The following is a 14,939-nucleotide window of genomic DNA, read 5'->3' as shown; positions in this document are numbered from 1 at the left end:
GTATTTCGGATGCACAGTTCGGATTTCGTAAGGGTTATTCAACAATCGATGCTATATACATATTAATGTCTATTGTACAAAAATATATTAATGACAATAAAAGGCTCTATGTAATATATGTAGACATGATGAAATGTTTTGATAGTATATATAGAAATGCATTGTGGTTAAAATTGTATAAAACTGGCATTAGAGGTAAAATATTGCAAATTGTTAAAGACATGTATGAAAATGTTAAATCGTGTGTTAAGTCATGTTCTACTTATTCTGACTACTTCCGTTACTCAGTTGGTTTACGTCAAGGGGAAGTTATGTCCCCTTTGCTATTTTTTCTGTTTGTAGAGGACTTAGAGATGTTTTTACAACATAATATAGAGTCTGGATTAACCATTGACGATGTTTTACTTATATTACTCCTTTTCGCCGATGATATGGCCATATTGGGTAAAAATCCAGAAGAAGTACAAAACCATTTGGATAATCTGCTTGTGTATTGTAATACTTGGGGCCTTAAAGTAAACACTTCAAAAACTAAAATTATGGTTTTCCGTAAGAGGGGCCGCCTACGCCAAAATGAGGCATGGACATACGATGGCCAAATCATCGAAACAGTTGATAACTTTAATTATTTAGGTACTGTTATACATTATACAGGTAGTTTCACATTCAACCAAGAACATTTAGTAGGTAAAGCCCTTAAGGCTATGAATACTTTGCTATACAAGTGTAAAATGTATGATCTAAAACCTAAAACACTTTGCCAGTTATTTGATGCATTTGTTGGTTCTATTCTTAACTATGCCTCCGAAATATGGGGTTTTACAAAGTCTAAAGAAATAGAACGTATCCATTTAAAGTTCTGTAAACGAATGCTACAAGTAAGACTCAACAGTTGTAACGCATGTGTTTACGGAGAGTTGGGTAGATACCCACTTTACATAAATCGTTTTATAAGAATGTTAAAATATTGGTTTAAAATTAGATTGAGTGATAATATTATTCTCCAAACTGTGTATAATATGAATGTTGTAGAGTGTCATAAAGGAAACATCAATTGGGTCTCACATATTAAACAGTTGTTAAACGATTATGGTTATGGATATGTTTTTAATAACCCTAGCTCTGTGTGTGTTAATTCTTTTATATGTCAGTTTAGAAATAGACTTATAGATACATTTAAACAGGAATGGTTTGGTACATTAAGTAACAGTACTGTATTAGACATGTACAGAGTTTTTAAACCTACAATTGTATACGAATCTTACTTGGATTTGTTACCAAGGAGTTTGCGTACCCAATTTGTTAAGTTAAGAATTTCTGTTCACTCACTGAGAATCCAAACTGGGCGATATGGGCGTAATAATATTCCTCGCAACGAAAGATACTGTGTTTGTTGCAATAGTAGAGATATTGAAGATGAGTTTCACTTTGTTTGTATTTGTCCATGTTTTAGTGTTTTACGACAAAAATACCTTAAAAGGTATTTATATGTTAATCCATCTGTGTTCAAGTATCACCAATTACTGACTTCATCCGATAAAAACGAACTTGTCAAGTTGTGTAAATATATAAAAGAAGCATTTGTAATTCGCAATTCATTTATCAATAATACCATATACAGTCTAACCGGTATCACCTACAAATCTTTCTGTCATTATATGTTTAGAAAATTTACTATATGCTTTTTCTTCATTTGTATTTTTTGTGTGTGTGTGTTTTATATATATAATTGTTTTCAACTTAAATGAAATGAAAACGTGACATATTTATTTTATACTGTTTGTATTAAGACGATGTACTTATGTATAAGTCTAAATAAAATGTCTGTTCTGTTCTGTTCAAAGCGGTACGTGCAGCTTCATAGTGGATCCACCACCTACGTGTGCGATCTTCCAGGGTGCGGACAAACATTTAATTGTAAAAATTCACTGCAGCGTCACACCCGTTCCCACACCGATAGTGATAACGTTTGTATTCAGTGTGGGAAGGTGTTCACTACGACTTATTGGCTAAACAGGCATGAAAATTAGCTTCACCTAGGTAAGGCATCGAGTTAATCGTCTAAATTGGTCTCATTCTTTATTCTCCTTTAAATACATACATTACATATTTATAACATTAACGAATATTCACATTAAAACATTATGTATATAACCGCTAATGGTGTTGAGCTATATGAGATATTGCAAAAGTTTGCATAGTAATTACACCAATCAGTATATATATCATTAACATCAGACTGTGTTCTAAAACTACACTCGAGTTAAGATATAGTAATATTTACATTGTACAAAGTTTCATTATCTAGCATAAAATCATTTGGCATATTAGTTACATCAAACTTTTTAAAACTTGAAACAGGGTGAGCCTTCACAGTAACTGATTCAATACAGTTCACTTAAATAATATTCCAGAGCAGTAATGAGTGATCAGGGAAAGGAATTTCAGTAAGTAATATTCTAAATATATAAATAAATATACTAGACATCCCTATTTTTGGAAATAAATTGATCCAATTTAGAAGGATGGCAGAGTCCACAAGGCATAAATGGGTTAAAATCAATCACTTCACGCTCAATAACATCGTCTATACCTCTAATAAAGTCATCATTATCGCCACATCTGCTATTTAAATCACCACATAAATACAAAATATCCTCATTTTTAAACTGGTAAATCAAAGACACCAAAGTATCATACAACATATTCACGTCATAATATCTAGATGACTATTCAGGTGGCAGGTAACACACGCATGGGATGATTGAAAAATTGTTAAACTTGTGTTCTAATTTTAACAATAAGATATCTTCACATGAATTATCACACACTGTTATATTAAATTCGTCTACTAAAAGGTTTGACACGAAAAAACATCCTCCCGAACCGGCCTTTGGCGTTTCTGTGGATCTCTTTCCGGTTATGCCCGAACCAAGGTAAACCCTCAAGATGTAAAACTTCGCTTCCAGTTAATTACACATTCTGCTGAAAAAAATTCTACACCTGTGAAATGTTATCGAAGTCATACAAAACCCCTTCAATTCTCCAAATGCACAAATGCAGCCTTCCTCACAATGTGGAAGGAAATCATGCCTATGCAACATGCACCAAAACGTTTAAGACAAAAAGGCTGTTGAAACAGCACATGAATAAATGCAATGCTCCGATATTTTCTTGACACGTCTGTGGAAAAAAATGTTTAAATAGAAGCATTGTATGAAAGATCATATTAAGGAATGTGGTGTGGGAATACATCAGGAATAATTTTAACACCCTTTGTTGTTACTTTCTTATTATTTTATTGTTTGAATTGTTTGTATTAAAGTTGAGTACTGTGTAAGTTTTTGTTTAATTTACGAATTCCTATGCAACCACAAATCACGATGTTTCCTTCAATTTGTGTGAGCTTTATCGTTGTTCTAATGTCTGTTGAATGTCGGTATACTTTTCGTTCACGCAATATGTATTTGACCAAACATCCTTAATTAGGAGCAAACTATCTTGAACGTTTAATAACATGAAGGTTTTATCGTGAAATCTAAATGTCAGCATGTCCATTGAATTATTGAAACAATTACAGCCTGTTTCACAGAAGTAAAAGAAAACATGATTTGATTGTTAAATAGACATTAATTTCGGTAATCAGATAATCAACACAGTAATTGTGAAGTTATTTTGCTTTAATGATCTGAAACGTTTCGGCTTTCGTTGTATAGCATGTTTAAGGTCACAATTTTGACAGAATTGAACATCCATGCTAATATAAATAGGAAATATGGATTTTAATATTTTAGTTGTAACGGTTGATTAAAAAAAAAGTTTTTTTGTAATCTTACATTATGCTCTATACAAGGAGTCGACATTCTGGCAATGAGTATTTATTATTGTATACGTGTAGTTGTTTGTTTTTATTTTAAAGTATGAATATGCCAATCATATTTGATTTTGTTATTTTTATGTGATTATAGCACAAGGGCACAATGGTTATTAAAAAGTATGTAAACATTGTGTTTGGATTTCGGCTTACAAATGATTCGTTGGTATATTTGAAAACATTCTGTTGGAATTCATGCAATGGTTTTATATAGTATGGATTTTGATTGATTAAGCTTATTTTTACGGCACTAATGATGTTCTTTAAGTTTCATAAAAGTGACATGAACAATAAGTTAAAAACAAAATATATTTTTCAAGGCGTTTAACATGTCCGATTGTGTTTACATGTATTGTGATAAATATCCCCCAAAACCTAATTACAAATAGTAATGTGCTTTTATGTTTCATTATTGTTGTGCATTCTTCATTAGTAACGCCGTGTATCTTCACATTTCTCTAGTCAAGTAACATTAATTTGAATGTGTTTTTAATCATAATTAATTGTTAATAAACGTTACAATAAATCTCGTACATTTCATTATGTCTTATGATTATGGAACAGCTAATGTGTAGTATTTTATACAGATTCATGCATTCATGTGAAACACAAAGTCACAGAGCCAGGTAAAACAACTTTTACTGTGCCACACAAGTATTAGTTACTTTAAATCTCATACTGATCAATATTCTGACATCTCCGGCCATAATTGTGTATCCGGTCCATATCTTTGTAACTTTTTCATAAATACCTGTTACTGAAAGTGGGGTTACTGTGCTCAACAATTAGAGAAATGTGGGTTCATTTTCGAATTTTGATTCATACATTGCGATTGCCTGTTGGAAGCATCCTGTTGCTCATGCAATGTAACCGGTGATGGTTCTTGAGCCAACCTGTCCATGAAAAAAACGCTGAGAAAACCTTATACATGGCCCCAAAATACACATACAATGAACCATGTCAATCGTAAACAACAAGGCAATTGCGTATTAAGCCTTCAACATCAGCGGGGACGAAACTTTCCGCTTTAATTGAATTTTCGTTTTAATGAACACTCTTCTAAAGAAAATTCATTCTAGGCGGAGAGTGTCGTCTCGGATTATTAATTATCGCAAACAGCAATCAGAGAAATATGACTACAAGCCTTAAAGGGATCTTTTCACGGTTTGGTAAATTGACAAAATTGAAAAAAGTTGTTTCAGATTCGTAAATTTTCGTTTTAGTTATGGTATTTGTAAGGAAACAGTATTACTGAACATTTACCATAGTCCAATATAGCCATTTTATGCATCTTTTGACGATTTGAAAACCTAAAAATCATAACGCGTTGCAACGCGAAACGATTGAATAATTTGGAGAGTTCTGTTGTTGTCGTTTAAATTTACGAAACTACGAAGATTGCTTATATAAGGTATAAAATACTTAAACTGTTATACCCGGCGGAATAGCCGAAAGGGCAAATGCGTTTTTACTTCAGACTAATTCCAAGACTCCGAGGGTCACTGGTTCGAGCCCTGGTACCAGCTACTTTTTTTTTACTTTTTTTAATTTTATTCTTGATTTTTTACTGGAGCTTTTAAGATCCAATGTTTACATTTATCAATATAAAGCATTTAATGACAAACTTCAAAATATGCCAAAATATGTGAAAAGGCCCCTTTAATTTACAGGAATTGAAACAATCGACGAAGCATACTCCCATTTGGCCTTTTCAAACAAATCAGCGGTATAAACTGAATACGCAATTAACAACGATCATACGTAAGCAGAAATAACGTTGGAATAGCTTATTAGTCGACAATTGATAAACCGGTTAGTACCGGATTGCTATTTCATAACAGTCAATCGGATCAATACGATCCTCCACTCGTTGTTTCGCATCGTCGACTTCTGGATTACTATAAGGAAAGAACACGAAAACACGATACGAACAAGCGGAACCACGATGCGCTAACCCGTTATCATGATGCTGTACAGCCACTTTATTGTTATCGCGATATTCTTTTCGTGATCCGACATCTTTATATCGTTTCATCGCGTCGTTATGTCCATGTTAATTCAAATGTCGACAATTTATAACACGATGGGAGATTACGAGATTAAAATCGCAATATTGTTGTAGCCCTACCTCTCAATGTGGTTTCGCGACGTTGCATTGTAATCTCGTGCATTCGCATTCTAATTTCGCCGTTGAAAAAACTTTGCATAACAAGGGAAATCAATATCACATTTTTGTCTCCCTCCATGTTTTCCCTCATTGACGTTCGTGTAATCCAGTGGTCGATTATGTGAAATAACGATTAGTCCTTACATACGAGTAACAGTTCTGTTTTTTTTGACGAATTAATATGATATATATATTTTTTAACAGTTTCGTATTTTTATTAATATCTAACAATCATATTAATAAGCATAGTGTTGCATTCAGTGGTTTTCGTTTCGGACATATTTACGTCGTAATGACTGAGTTTCGTTTCGATGAACACTCTTTAAAACGGTTTGATTCGAACATAAACCACGCCAATACCATAAAGAAAACATTAACGCGTTTCGCTTAATGGGACCTTTGGAAAACAAAACCCAATCGTTTTTTTAATAATATAAAATAACACATATATCACACAGAGATTTCAGCGGATATTTTATAACTTTTAAAGGTAAAGGTTAGTTGAATGCTACTGGTTTGTTTATAGTCATCTAAATAGTACTCACATTTCGCAAGTAAGTAGACATGTTTGATATTCTACACAAAATTCCTGATATGCATATGTTTACGGACGTCTTAACAAAATGTTGTTATTAAAAATAATACAGAGCAGGCTTTCTCATTTCCCTACTTTAAAGGGACGTTTTGATAAATTGACTCAATTAAAAAAAAAATCTTTCATATTTGAAAAGTTTCGTTAATTGATGTTTTTGCAAGGAAACAACACTTCTGAACATTTACCATGCTCTAAAATTTCCATTATATGCATCTTTTGATGATATAAAAACCTGAAAGTAATAGAGCGTTACAAACGCGAAACGATTGTATAATTTGCAAATTTCTATAATTATCGTTATACATGTATTTTGTGACATTATGAGGATTGCTTATATACAGTATAAAATACATATTGTTTCATGTCAGCACGGATGGCCGAGTGGTTTAAACGCTAGACCTTTACTCCAAAGGTCAATGGTTCGAGCCCAGCGTTGGATTACTTTGTTATTTCTTTTTTTTCTAACTGGAACTCTTTAGTTCCTAAATTTACATTTATATGTTTAAATCACTTAATGACAAACTTGAAAACATGCCCAAAATGTCCCTTTAGCTATAATATATTGCCTCTGTACTGTCATGCCCATGTGTGTCTTATTTGTTACTTTGTACAGTTGCTCTACTATGCCTGATGCTTAAACACTTAAAATTTATACATTTAGAAAATTCTGTAAAATTTGCAGACCAGTTAATTGGTTAGATTGCGATGCTAAGTTTGAATAGCTTTTAGTGAAACAAACTGTCCAATAGCGGTATCAAGATTCATTGTATGTCACTTTAATTGTCTTGACTCATTTCATTTTATAATGTAAATTGTAGATACAACAAATTAATTACGCATCCAAACGACGTTTGAATCACTTTTCGTAAAGGCTAATGAGAAGCATACGATTAAGAATTAAAGAGTAAATCAGAATAATACATTTTTAATACGATCAATGGAAAACTTGCATGTTGAAAAATTCACTCATACACATTTGTTTGCATTGTTATAAGTATTACATATTTAAAGTTCAACGTTGTACCTGAAAAACAAATCACACAAGGCATTCACGCATAGTTATATATCTCGCGATAATGGCTCTACATGTTACTATTATACTTTTCAAAATATCAATAAAACATAATACGCACTTTTAATAATTCATATTTAATAATCACTTTAGATAACATGTATACACATTTATGAGTAAATAAGGAAATTGTTAGAATATTAATAATGCGAAAAATGCTTTCTCAAAAGAAAGCAAATATAATAGAAACACCATTTACGAACCTGTTTCTGATATTCTTTTGCTTAATTTATTTGCATATATTTAAAATACGATGTATAATATAACTTGCCATCAAGAGAAACTGTGTGCAAATGATATGCACTACATTGAACATACCTTTTGTATAGTACATGTTGGCAATAGACCCCAAGGAGTAATAGCGCGCTCTTTCGCACCAGACGCTGTAATTGCCGACCTCGATCTGCAGGTTTATATCGTATCGTCGTTTTACTTCCTCCTTCCCCATATCGACTGCAGGTCCGATCCTCGGAAGATCCACAGGAAACGAGCTATTCGTCATCAGAACCAACCCAACCTTTATTGGTGTCGTGGTATTTGTGGCGCCACAGAAATGCACCAATAACATATAGTGTAAAATTACTGGTACTAAGTTTGTCTTTATATGCATGTTGATTTTTTGTAAATGTTTGATTCTTGTGATAAATTATCAAATCAAATATCGTTCATGGATATAATATTTAACTCTGTAATATCTGAGAAAAATATTAAGTCTATATGGTTCACAATCAATTAACATCATTGGGCAAATATAAAACGGTTTTTATCACTTTCACCGAAGTTCCTTATGCATTGTCTGATTTATATACAATTTAGTCTACTTTGTTTTGATCATAACACAGAACTCATTTCACAAAAATAAAACATATATTTCCTATCAAAAACTGATAAAATAACGACGGCATCCTAATGAAAACAAATATGACACTCATATTAATCATTAGTTAACTCTCTCCATGATCGTATGCATCTCAATGTACGCCTCTTGATTGCTACGCTGATACTAGGAACAGATCGCGACGTTGATGTCAACTGTCTCACAAAGCTTCATTTCAGATTTCAGATTTACCGATATTGGTCATCGCATGTAGCATTACCATTTTCATAGGTGTCTGGTGCGCTTTGAACACTTCGCCGGGAAGTCTAGTTTACGCACCGATAAGAGCGATATAGAACTAATATATTTGTTATGTTTATAATACAATGATAATAATTGTATTTGTTGGAAATAGACATGTCAATACAAACATAAAGAAACTCACTGAAAAAACAAACATTTAAAAGTACAGTTTAACATTTTTTCCTGACACTGTATTTAATAGTTTTATGGGTCAAACATACAACACAAATTAATCAGAAACGCATCTTAAATTACAATCGGATTTGACATGAAGATTGTGATTTTATTATGTGTCCTTTATATATAAAAAAAGCGATCATGATACACAGGTACCTGTCTTTTTGGACCCAGTTGTTTTTTGCGAATGTTATGAGGAACTTAATCAGTCACCAAATGAATTTGATATAAGATATATATCAGTTAAAGGGACCTATATACAAATTTTGGCATTTATTGAAATTTGTCATTAAATGCTTCATATTGATAAATATAAACATTGGATCTAAAAAGCTCCAGTTAAAAACAACAAAGAAAGAAACAAAGTAACCGTCAACTGGGCTCGAACCACTGACCACTTGAGTAAAAATTTAACGCATTGACCACTCGGCCATCCAATTAGTGATGTATTTTATACTTTATATAGGCAATCCTCGTAGTGTCATAACATATAACGACAAAAACAGAACTCTCTAAATTATTCGTCTCGCCTTGCAACGCTTTATAATTTTCAGGTTTTTAAATCGTCAAAAGATGCCTAGAATTGATATATTATAGCATGGTAACTGTTCAGTATTACTGTTTCCTCGTTCATATATTTGCAACAAAAATATTTGCGAATCTGAAACTTTGTTTTTTAATTGTGTCGACCCAAAACGTGAAAAGATCCCTTTAAATATGTGTATTTGAATATACCGTCCCTATACTTCACTTTCTATTTATCTGCTATGTAAATCACTTTGTACGGGTATATTTGTTTAAATCTCCTGTTGCATATTATAACAAAACAAAAACTAGATTTAAAAAATGTTACTGTGTATATTAAGGTTGATAATCGAGCATTGTCAGGTTGAACTAGACATCGTTATACTGTACAATGATCTCCAAGAACTTAACACAAAATTTTAAAAAATCGTGTCTAATCTTTTTAATACTTATTATCAAAAACTGACAATGCATTGAAGTCGGTCAAATTATACCGATCTGATAAGTAATATTTGAGTCGATTCTTAACTGTCGAAAGCGGAGGATGCCCTAAGTGGGTAACTGCGTTCTTGCCAAGTGAACAGATAGTTTTATAATTCGCAACAAAACATTGTGCACATACAACATACCAATAATTTGATTCGTTTCCTTCATGCAAGAGTTTTCAGTGCTTTAAGCGTAATTAAATTTCATAAGAGATGATGTCAATTAATAATGCACCGATTTAATTTTTATGGAAAGGGGCTGTAAGCGCAAACCTTATATTCCGGTTTCTTCGAATGAAAGCTTCGGTACAATTTGATAAAACAGTTTCTTTATATGGAACAGGTCATAAAAAAACAACAAGCCCTTCACGAGACTCGACCGGTCAACATGAATGTCCGTAGGCGCACACCAAACCAGTGGGCAACGTTCATTTCAGGTGACGGAACGCGTGTATACATATGGTACTTGTTACGTATGCACATTTCATATCTTAGATTATTTGATAATGCAATTAACCAAATACAATAGGCTTCGCAAACAATAATGATTAATCTACAGAAGAAGCTGCCTATGTTTAAATGTTAATATATGAGCCGCGTTCTGAGAAAAAAAGGTTTAATGCATGTGCGTAAAGCGTTGTCCCAGATTAGCCTGTGCAGTCAGCACATGCTAATCAGGGACGACACTTTTCGCCTTAACTTGATTTTTGCTAACAAGAGATTTTCTGTAAACGCAAATACCATAAAAGCGGAAAGTGTCGTCCCTGCTTAGCCTGTGCGGACTGGTGAGGCTAATCTGGTACGACACTTTACGCAAATCCCCTTTTTCACAGAGCACGGCCCATATTTTAACTAATTCAATAACATCAAATGGTATGTACTGGGAAAGGATTCAAGGGAAAAGCTGTATTCGCATCTTTATTTTCTCTAGGTTGATTTACATATCTTAAGTTCGGAATTCCTATTGAACAATTTTGAAATAAATCGGCGTTTCAAATAACTATTGGTTTTCCTTTCTCAATAATAACCTATATATATTATGAACATAAACGATGCTCATTGAAAAAAGAACAAAAACAAGTAATGCCTAATAGTTATTTGATTTTACGTCGACGAGCATGTAATAGACTTATGCATCAGCGTTTCCTGTAATATCCTACTAGGTCTAAATAAATGCATAATTTCCTTCGTTTGCTAACAATTTTAATAATTATTTTTGTTTAATAAAACAAATCAACAGTCGATGACATGACATTCAAGAACCATCCCTATAGTCTCGTCGCTAATCGGTTATCAATTCGATTTGTTTTATGCTTCAGAATGAATTATTTTGCCTCAAGCTGTTGTCATAGTTGATTGAATGTACAGGCGACGTCCATGCGAAAGCAATTCATGTGAACGAGTGCAGTGCAACTTGCACTTAATGATTTGTCTCGCATGCAGTACGAAAACGACAAGCATCGTATTTGCTGGTTTGCGGTTTTGAAATGTAGGCGTCCCATATTCCCATTTATATGAGACTCGCTTTATGAAAAGGTGGTTTGAAGCATGTGCGCAAAGTGTCGTCCCAGATTAGCCTGTGATGTCCGCACAGTCTAATCTAGGACGACACTTTCCGCTTTTCTTAAAATGTTCGTTTCAAGAAAGACTCTTCTTGACGAAAATCAGGTTTTGGGAGGAAAATGTCGTCCCTGATGTGCGAACTGCACAGGCTAAGCTGGGACGACACTGTACGCACATGCATTAAACCCCTTTTTCATAGAGCGCAGGTTCATACCCTTCATATAAATCCGGCTACTAATGAAATTAGTTCGCCTTTCTCTTCGAAATCGTCCAGACCACTGATGGAATACGGTGGATACTAAACTATACCAGTTGCGACCGCGTGTAATTTTGTAACAGGTGAATAATATTTATTTAAAAAAAAACATCGCTCGCCAAAAACTTTTTAAAGACTTTTTTTTCGGACTAACACTCATGCATAAATGTATAGGATTTGTACGGAATCCGGATAGTGCCATCTATAATCTCGCCCTTCTTTCATCAAGGGCGACACACGACACACGAACCGATACACAATAGTTTGCGCGACAGTCGCGGCGATGGATGATATTTTGCGCGACAGTCGTGTCGACGCACGATGTTTTTCGCTACAGTCGCGGCGACGCACGATATATTTAACACAATAGGGCGACACACGAATCACGAAGCGACGCACGATATTCTGCGACACAGTCGCGGCGACGCACGATATTTAAGTATTTAAATATCGCCCATACTATCTGAATCTCGAGTATCGCGGTCTAATGTCAGATAACATCGCATACAAAAGGGCGGCGGTCGCGTTCATAAAGAGAGACGGTCGCGTTCGTGAAGTGCGACGGTCGTATTCAAAGGGCGAGATATCGCATATAATAGGGCCACTGTCGACAGGCGACATTATTACAGCGATATTTGAACAGTACAAATGTCGCTTGTCGCCACGACTGTCAAGCAAAATATCGAGTATCGCTTCAAGCGTCGTGTGTCGCGGTCTGAAATTAGGCCGCGATACACGAGATTCGGATAATATGGGCGATATTTAAATAATAAAATATCGTGCGTCGCTGCGCTTGTCGCGCAAAATATCGTGCGTCGCCCTTTGAACGCGAGACACGACACACGAAGCGATACACGATATTTTGCAAGACAGTCGCGTATCGCTTCGTGTGTCGTGTGTCGCCCTTGATGAAAGAAGGGCGAGATTATAAATGGCACTATCCGGATTCCGTAGATTTGCCTGAGAATAGTACTAACATAAGAACGACAGCTATATTTGTATCGAACACGTTTTTTTAAATTTGCAATATATTATAGAATTACCGCTGCTGGGGCCTTTTTCGTGTCGATTTACGCGATGCCAAGGCTACACATACGAGTTTAGCCATATGTCGCTCGAGGGAATTAAATCCCTCCTGTGGTTCAAGCAAAGCATGTAGATTTAAGTCATCGCTCATTTGAGCACTTTGGAAATTAAAACACAATCGTAATTATTCTTAAAACGGTAACTATAATTAAATAACATGATATTATCTCCTAATGTTCTTTAACCATGGCTTTTTTAACAGGATGGAATAAGATGAAATACAACAATTACAACAAACGCTGAATATTAACTAATTAATATTAAAAGTTAAAGTTTAAAAAGTTAGAAAAGTTAAACAAACAGTTTTGCGAACCACTAATGTAGTAAGCGTATCTAGGTGTATTGTGATCAAGTACAGAGTTTTGTGTTTCTGATTTGGGAGATTAATTGTTGAACTGTAAATTATGTCTGAAAAGTAAAAATATGGAGATATGATGACGAATTTACATTAAACATACGTATAAAACGAAATTGTTCCCCATGCTGATGACTTTGTTTTATATCAATGGATACTTTCAATAACAAGCTGAAGTTTACAGCGAGCAGGTGTGTCAAGTTCGGCTCATGTGCTACTCAGCTGAAGTTTACAGCGAGCAAGTGTGTCAAATTTGTCTTATGTGTTACTCAGCTGAAGTTTACAGCGAGCAGGTGTGTCAAATTCGGCTCATGTGCTACTCAATCTGCTAAATACTTTGGGGTAAATATTAATAGTATTACCAATCGAAAACCAAGTGGACGGCCTTGCAATCACTTGACTCACATTTATTAAAACGTTAATGTTCAAAAATGTAGATTCAGTGTATGAACATTGCTTCCTTTTGCTACACGGTCAATAGCATACAATAATGCACATGATTTAAACCTCATACTAGAACCTTGTTTTTATGAACAGTTTGACGAACATGATCGTTCATACTTGTGTGTATTGGGTTTAAATGACATAGAAATGCATAATTAATTTTTGCCAAAATTAGGCAAAATAATGGTCATAAACATTAGGGTAGATTGTTTTAAGTTAAAACACATAGTTCTATAGCTGCTGAAAAAATGTACATGTATTCCCCTCTGTTTTTGCCACTTTGATCGTGTTAATCTTGTCTGTCGTGTTTTTTTCTATTGATAGGAGTATGTTCGTTACTTTAGCAGGATCGTTCACGTTAAACAAGGGTGCAGGATCAACGGGGTTTTCAGATGTTTAAACACGGGCTGAAAAATATGTAAACATACCGTTAAAAAACTTTATTTTTGCAAATATCTCAAGTTATTGAAATACATTTGCAAAAATCTGTAATGAATTAAAGACAGTTTTTCCGCAGTTTGTGTCGATATCTTAAAGTATAAGAATAAATCCTCGCATACCGGTACGTCTGAAATCGGTGACAAAATTTCGTGTTGCGTGAGGCATAGTCGTGTACAATGAATGCTATGCAAATGGAATGTTTTAACACGAACACAGGCTTATTCAATAAAGAAATTCTGATATTTTTCACATTGCCATAAGCAGCATAAAAATCTCCCGTTTATGCACTTGTTGAAAGTCTTAAGAAACAATGTTTTAAAAAGTGATTTGAAAGAAAAAGCATACCGGCGTGTTTACATCCATTCACGTTTAATTGTGAAACACACTAAGTCACGTGATCATGCAACCTGAAACAGGTAATAAAGTGGATTGCGTAGCCAGCGTGAATACAAGCACATGCACTCGAGATGAAAACATTAGTTTATTCATCAATTCTGGTGGATAAGCATTATAATATAATGTACTTATATTATGCAAAATATACAAGACAAAATAGTTCTTTACTCGTGTTTATCAAGCTCATCGTCATTTACATACATATACAATAACACGATGCGTTTGGATTAAATACAGAACATACACATCATTTCGAAAAATGATCAATTTATATAGACCAGAAATACATATACAGAATATACACCATTTCGACGAATGATACATGTATAAAGACAGGAAATAGACATATTCTTTTGTGATAATGTTGCATGGAAGAGTTGAAT

General features: G+C 34.0%; 1 protein-coding gene and 1 long non-coding RNA gene across 2 annotated transcripts; one reads left to right on the top strand and one right to left on the bottom strand.

The window, feature by feature from the left end:
* Positions 1-348: 348 nt before the first annotated feature.
* LOC127861165 (uncharacterized) lies at positions 349-1,602 on the top strand. Its single transcript, XM_052399546.1, has 2 exons — positions 349-1,480; positions 1,512-1,602. Exons 1-2 carry the CDS (start codon positions 354-356, stop codon positions 1,525-1,527), a joined length of 1,143 nt encoding a protein of 380 aa, XP_052255506.1. The 5' UTR covers positions 349-353; the 3' UTR covers positions 1,528-1,602.
* Positions 1,603-13,825: 12,223 nt separating this feature from the next.
* LOC127861222 (uncharacterized) lies at positions 13,826-14,567 on the bottom strand. The gene is made up of 2 exons (XR_008040135.1): positions 14,506-14,567; positions 13,826-14,126 (listed from the first exon to the last, which is right to left on the bottom strand). It is a non-coding gene; the product is annotated as an uncharacterized LOC127861222 (long non-coding RNA).
* Between the last annotated feature and the right edge of the window lie 372 nt (positions 14,568-14,939).

Source organism: Dreissena polymorpha, chromosome 1 (assembly GCF_020536995.1).
Source record: "Dreissena polymorpha isolate Duluth1 chromosome 1, UMN_Dpol_1.0, whole genome shotgun sequence".
Taxonomy (NCBI): domain Eukaryota; kingdom Metazoa; phylum Mollusca; class Bivalvia; order Myida; family Dreissenidae; genus Dreissena; species Dreissena polymorpha.
Note: the sequence above shows the minus strand (reverse complement) of the source record. Positions and strands in the feature narration are given on the sequence as shown.

Coding starts and splice junctions, on each gene's coding strand:
- LOC127861165 (XM_052399546.1), top strand. CDS start 354: ATGTTTTTACAACATAATATAGAGTCTGGATTAACCATTGACGATGTT.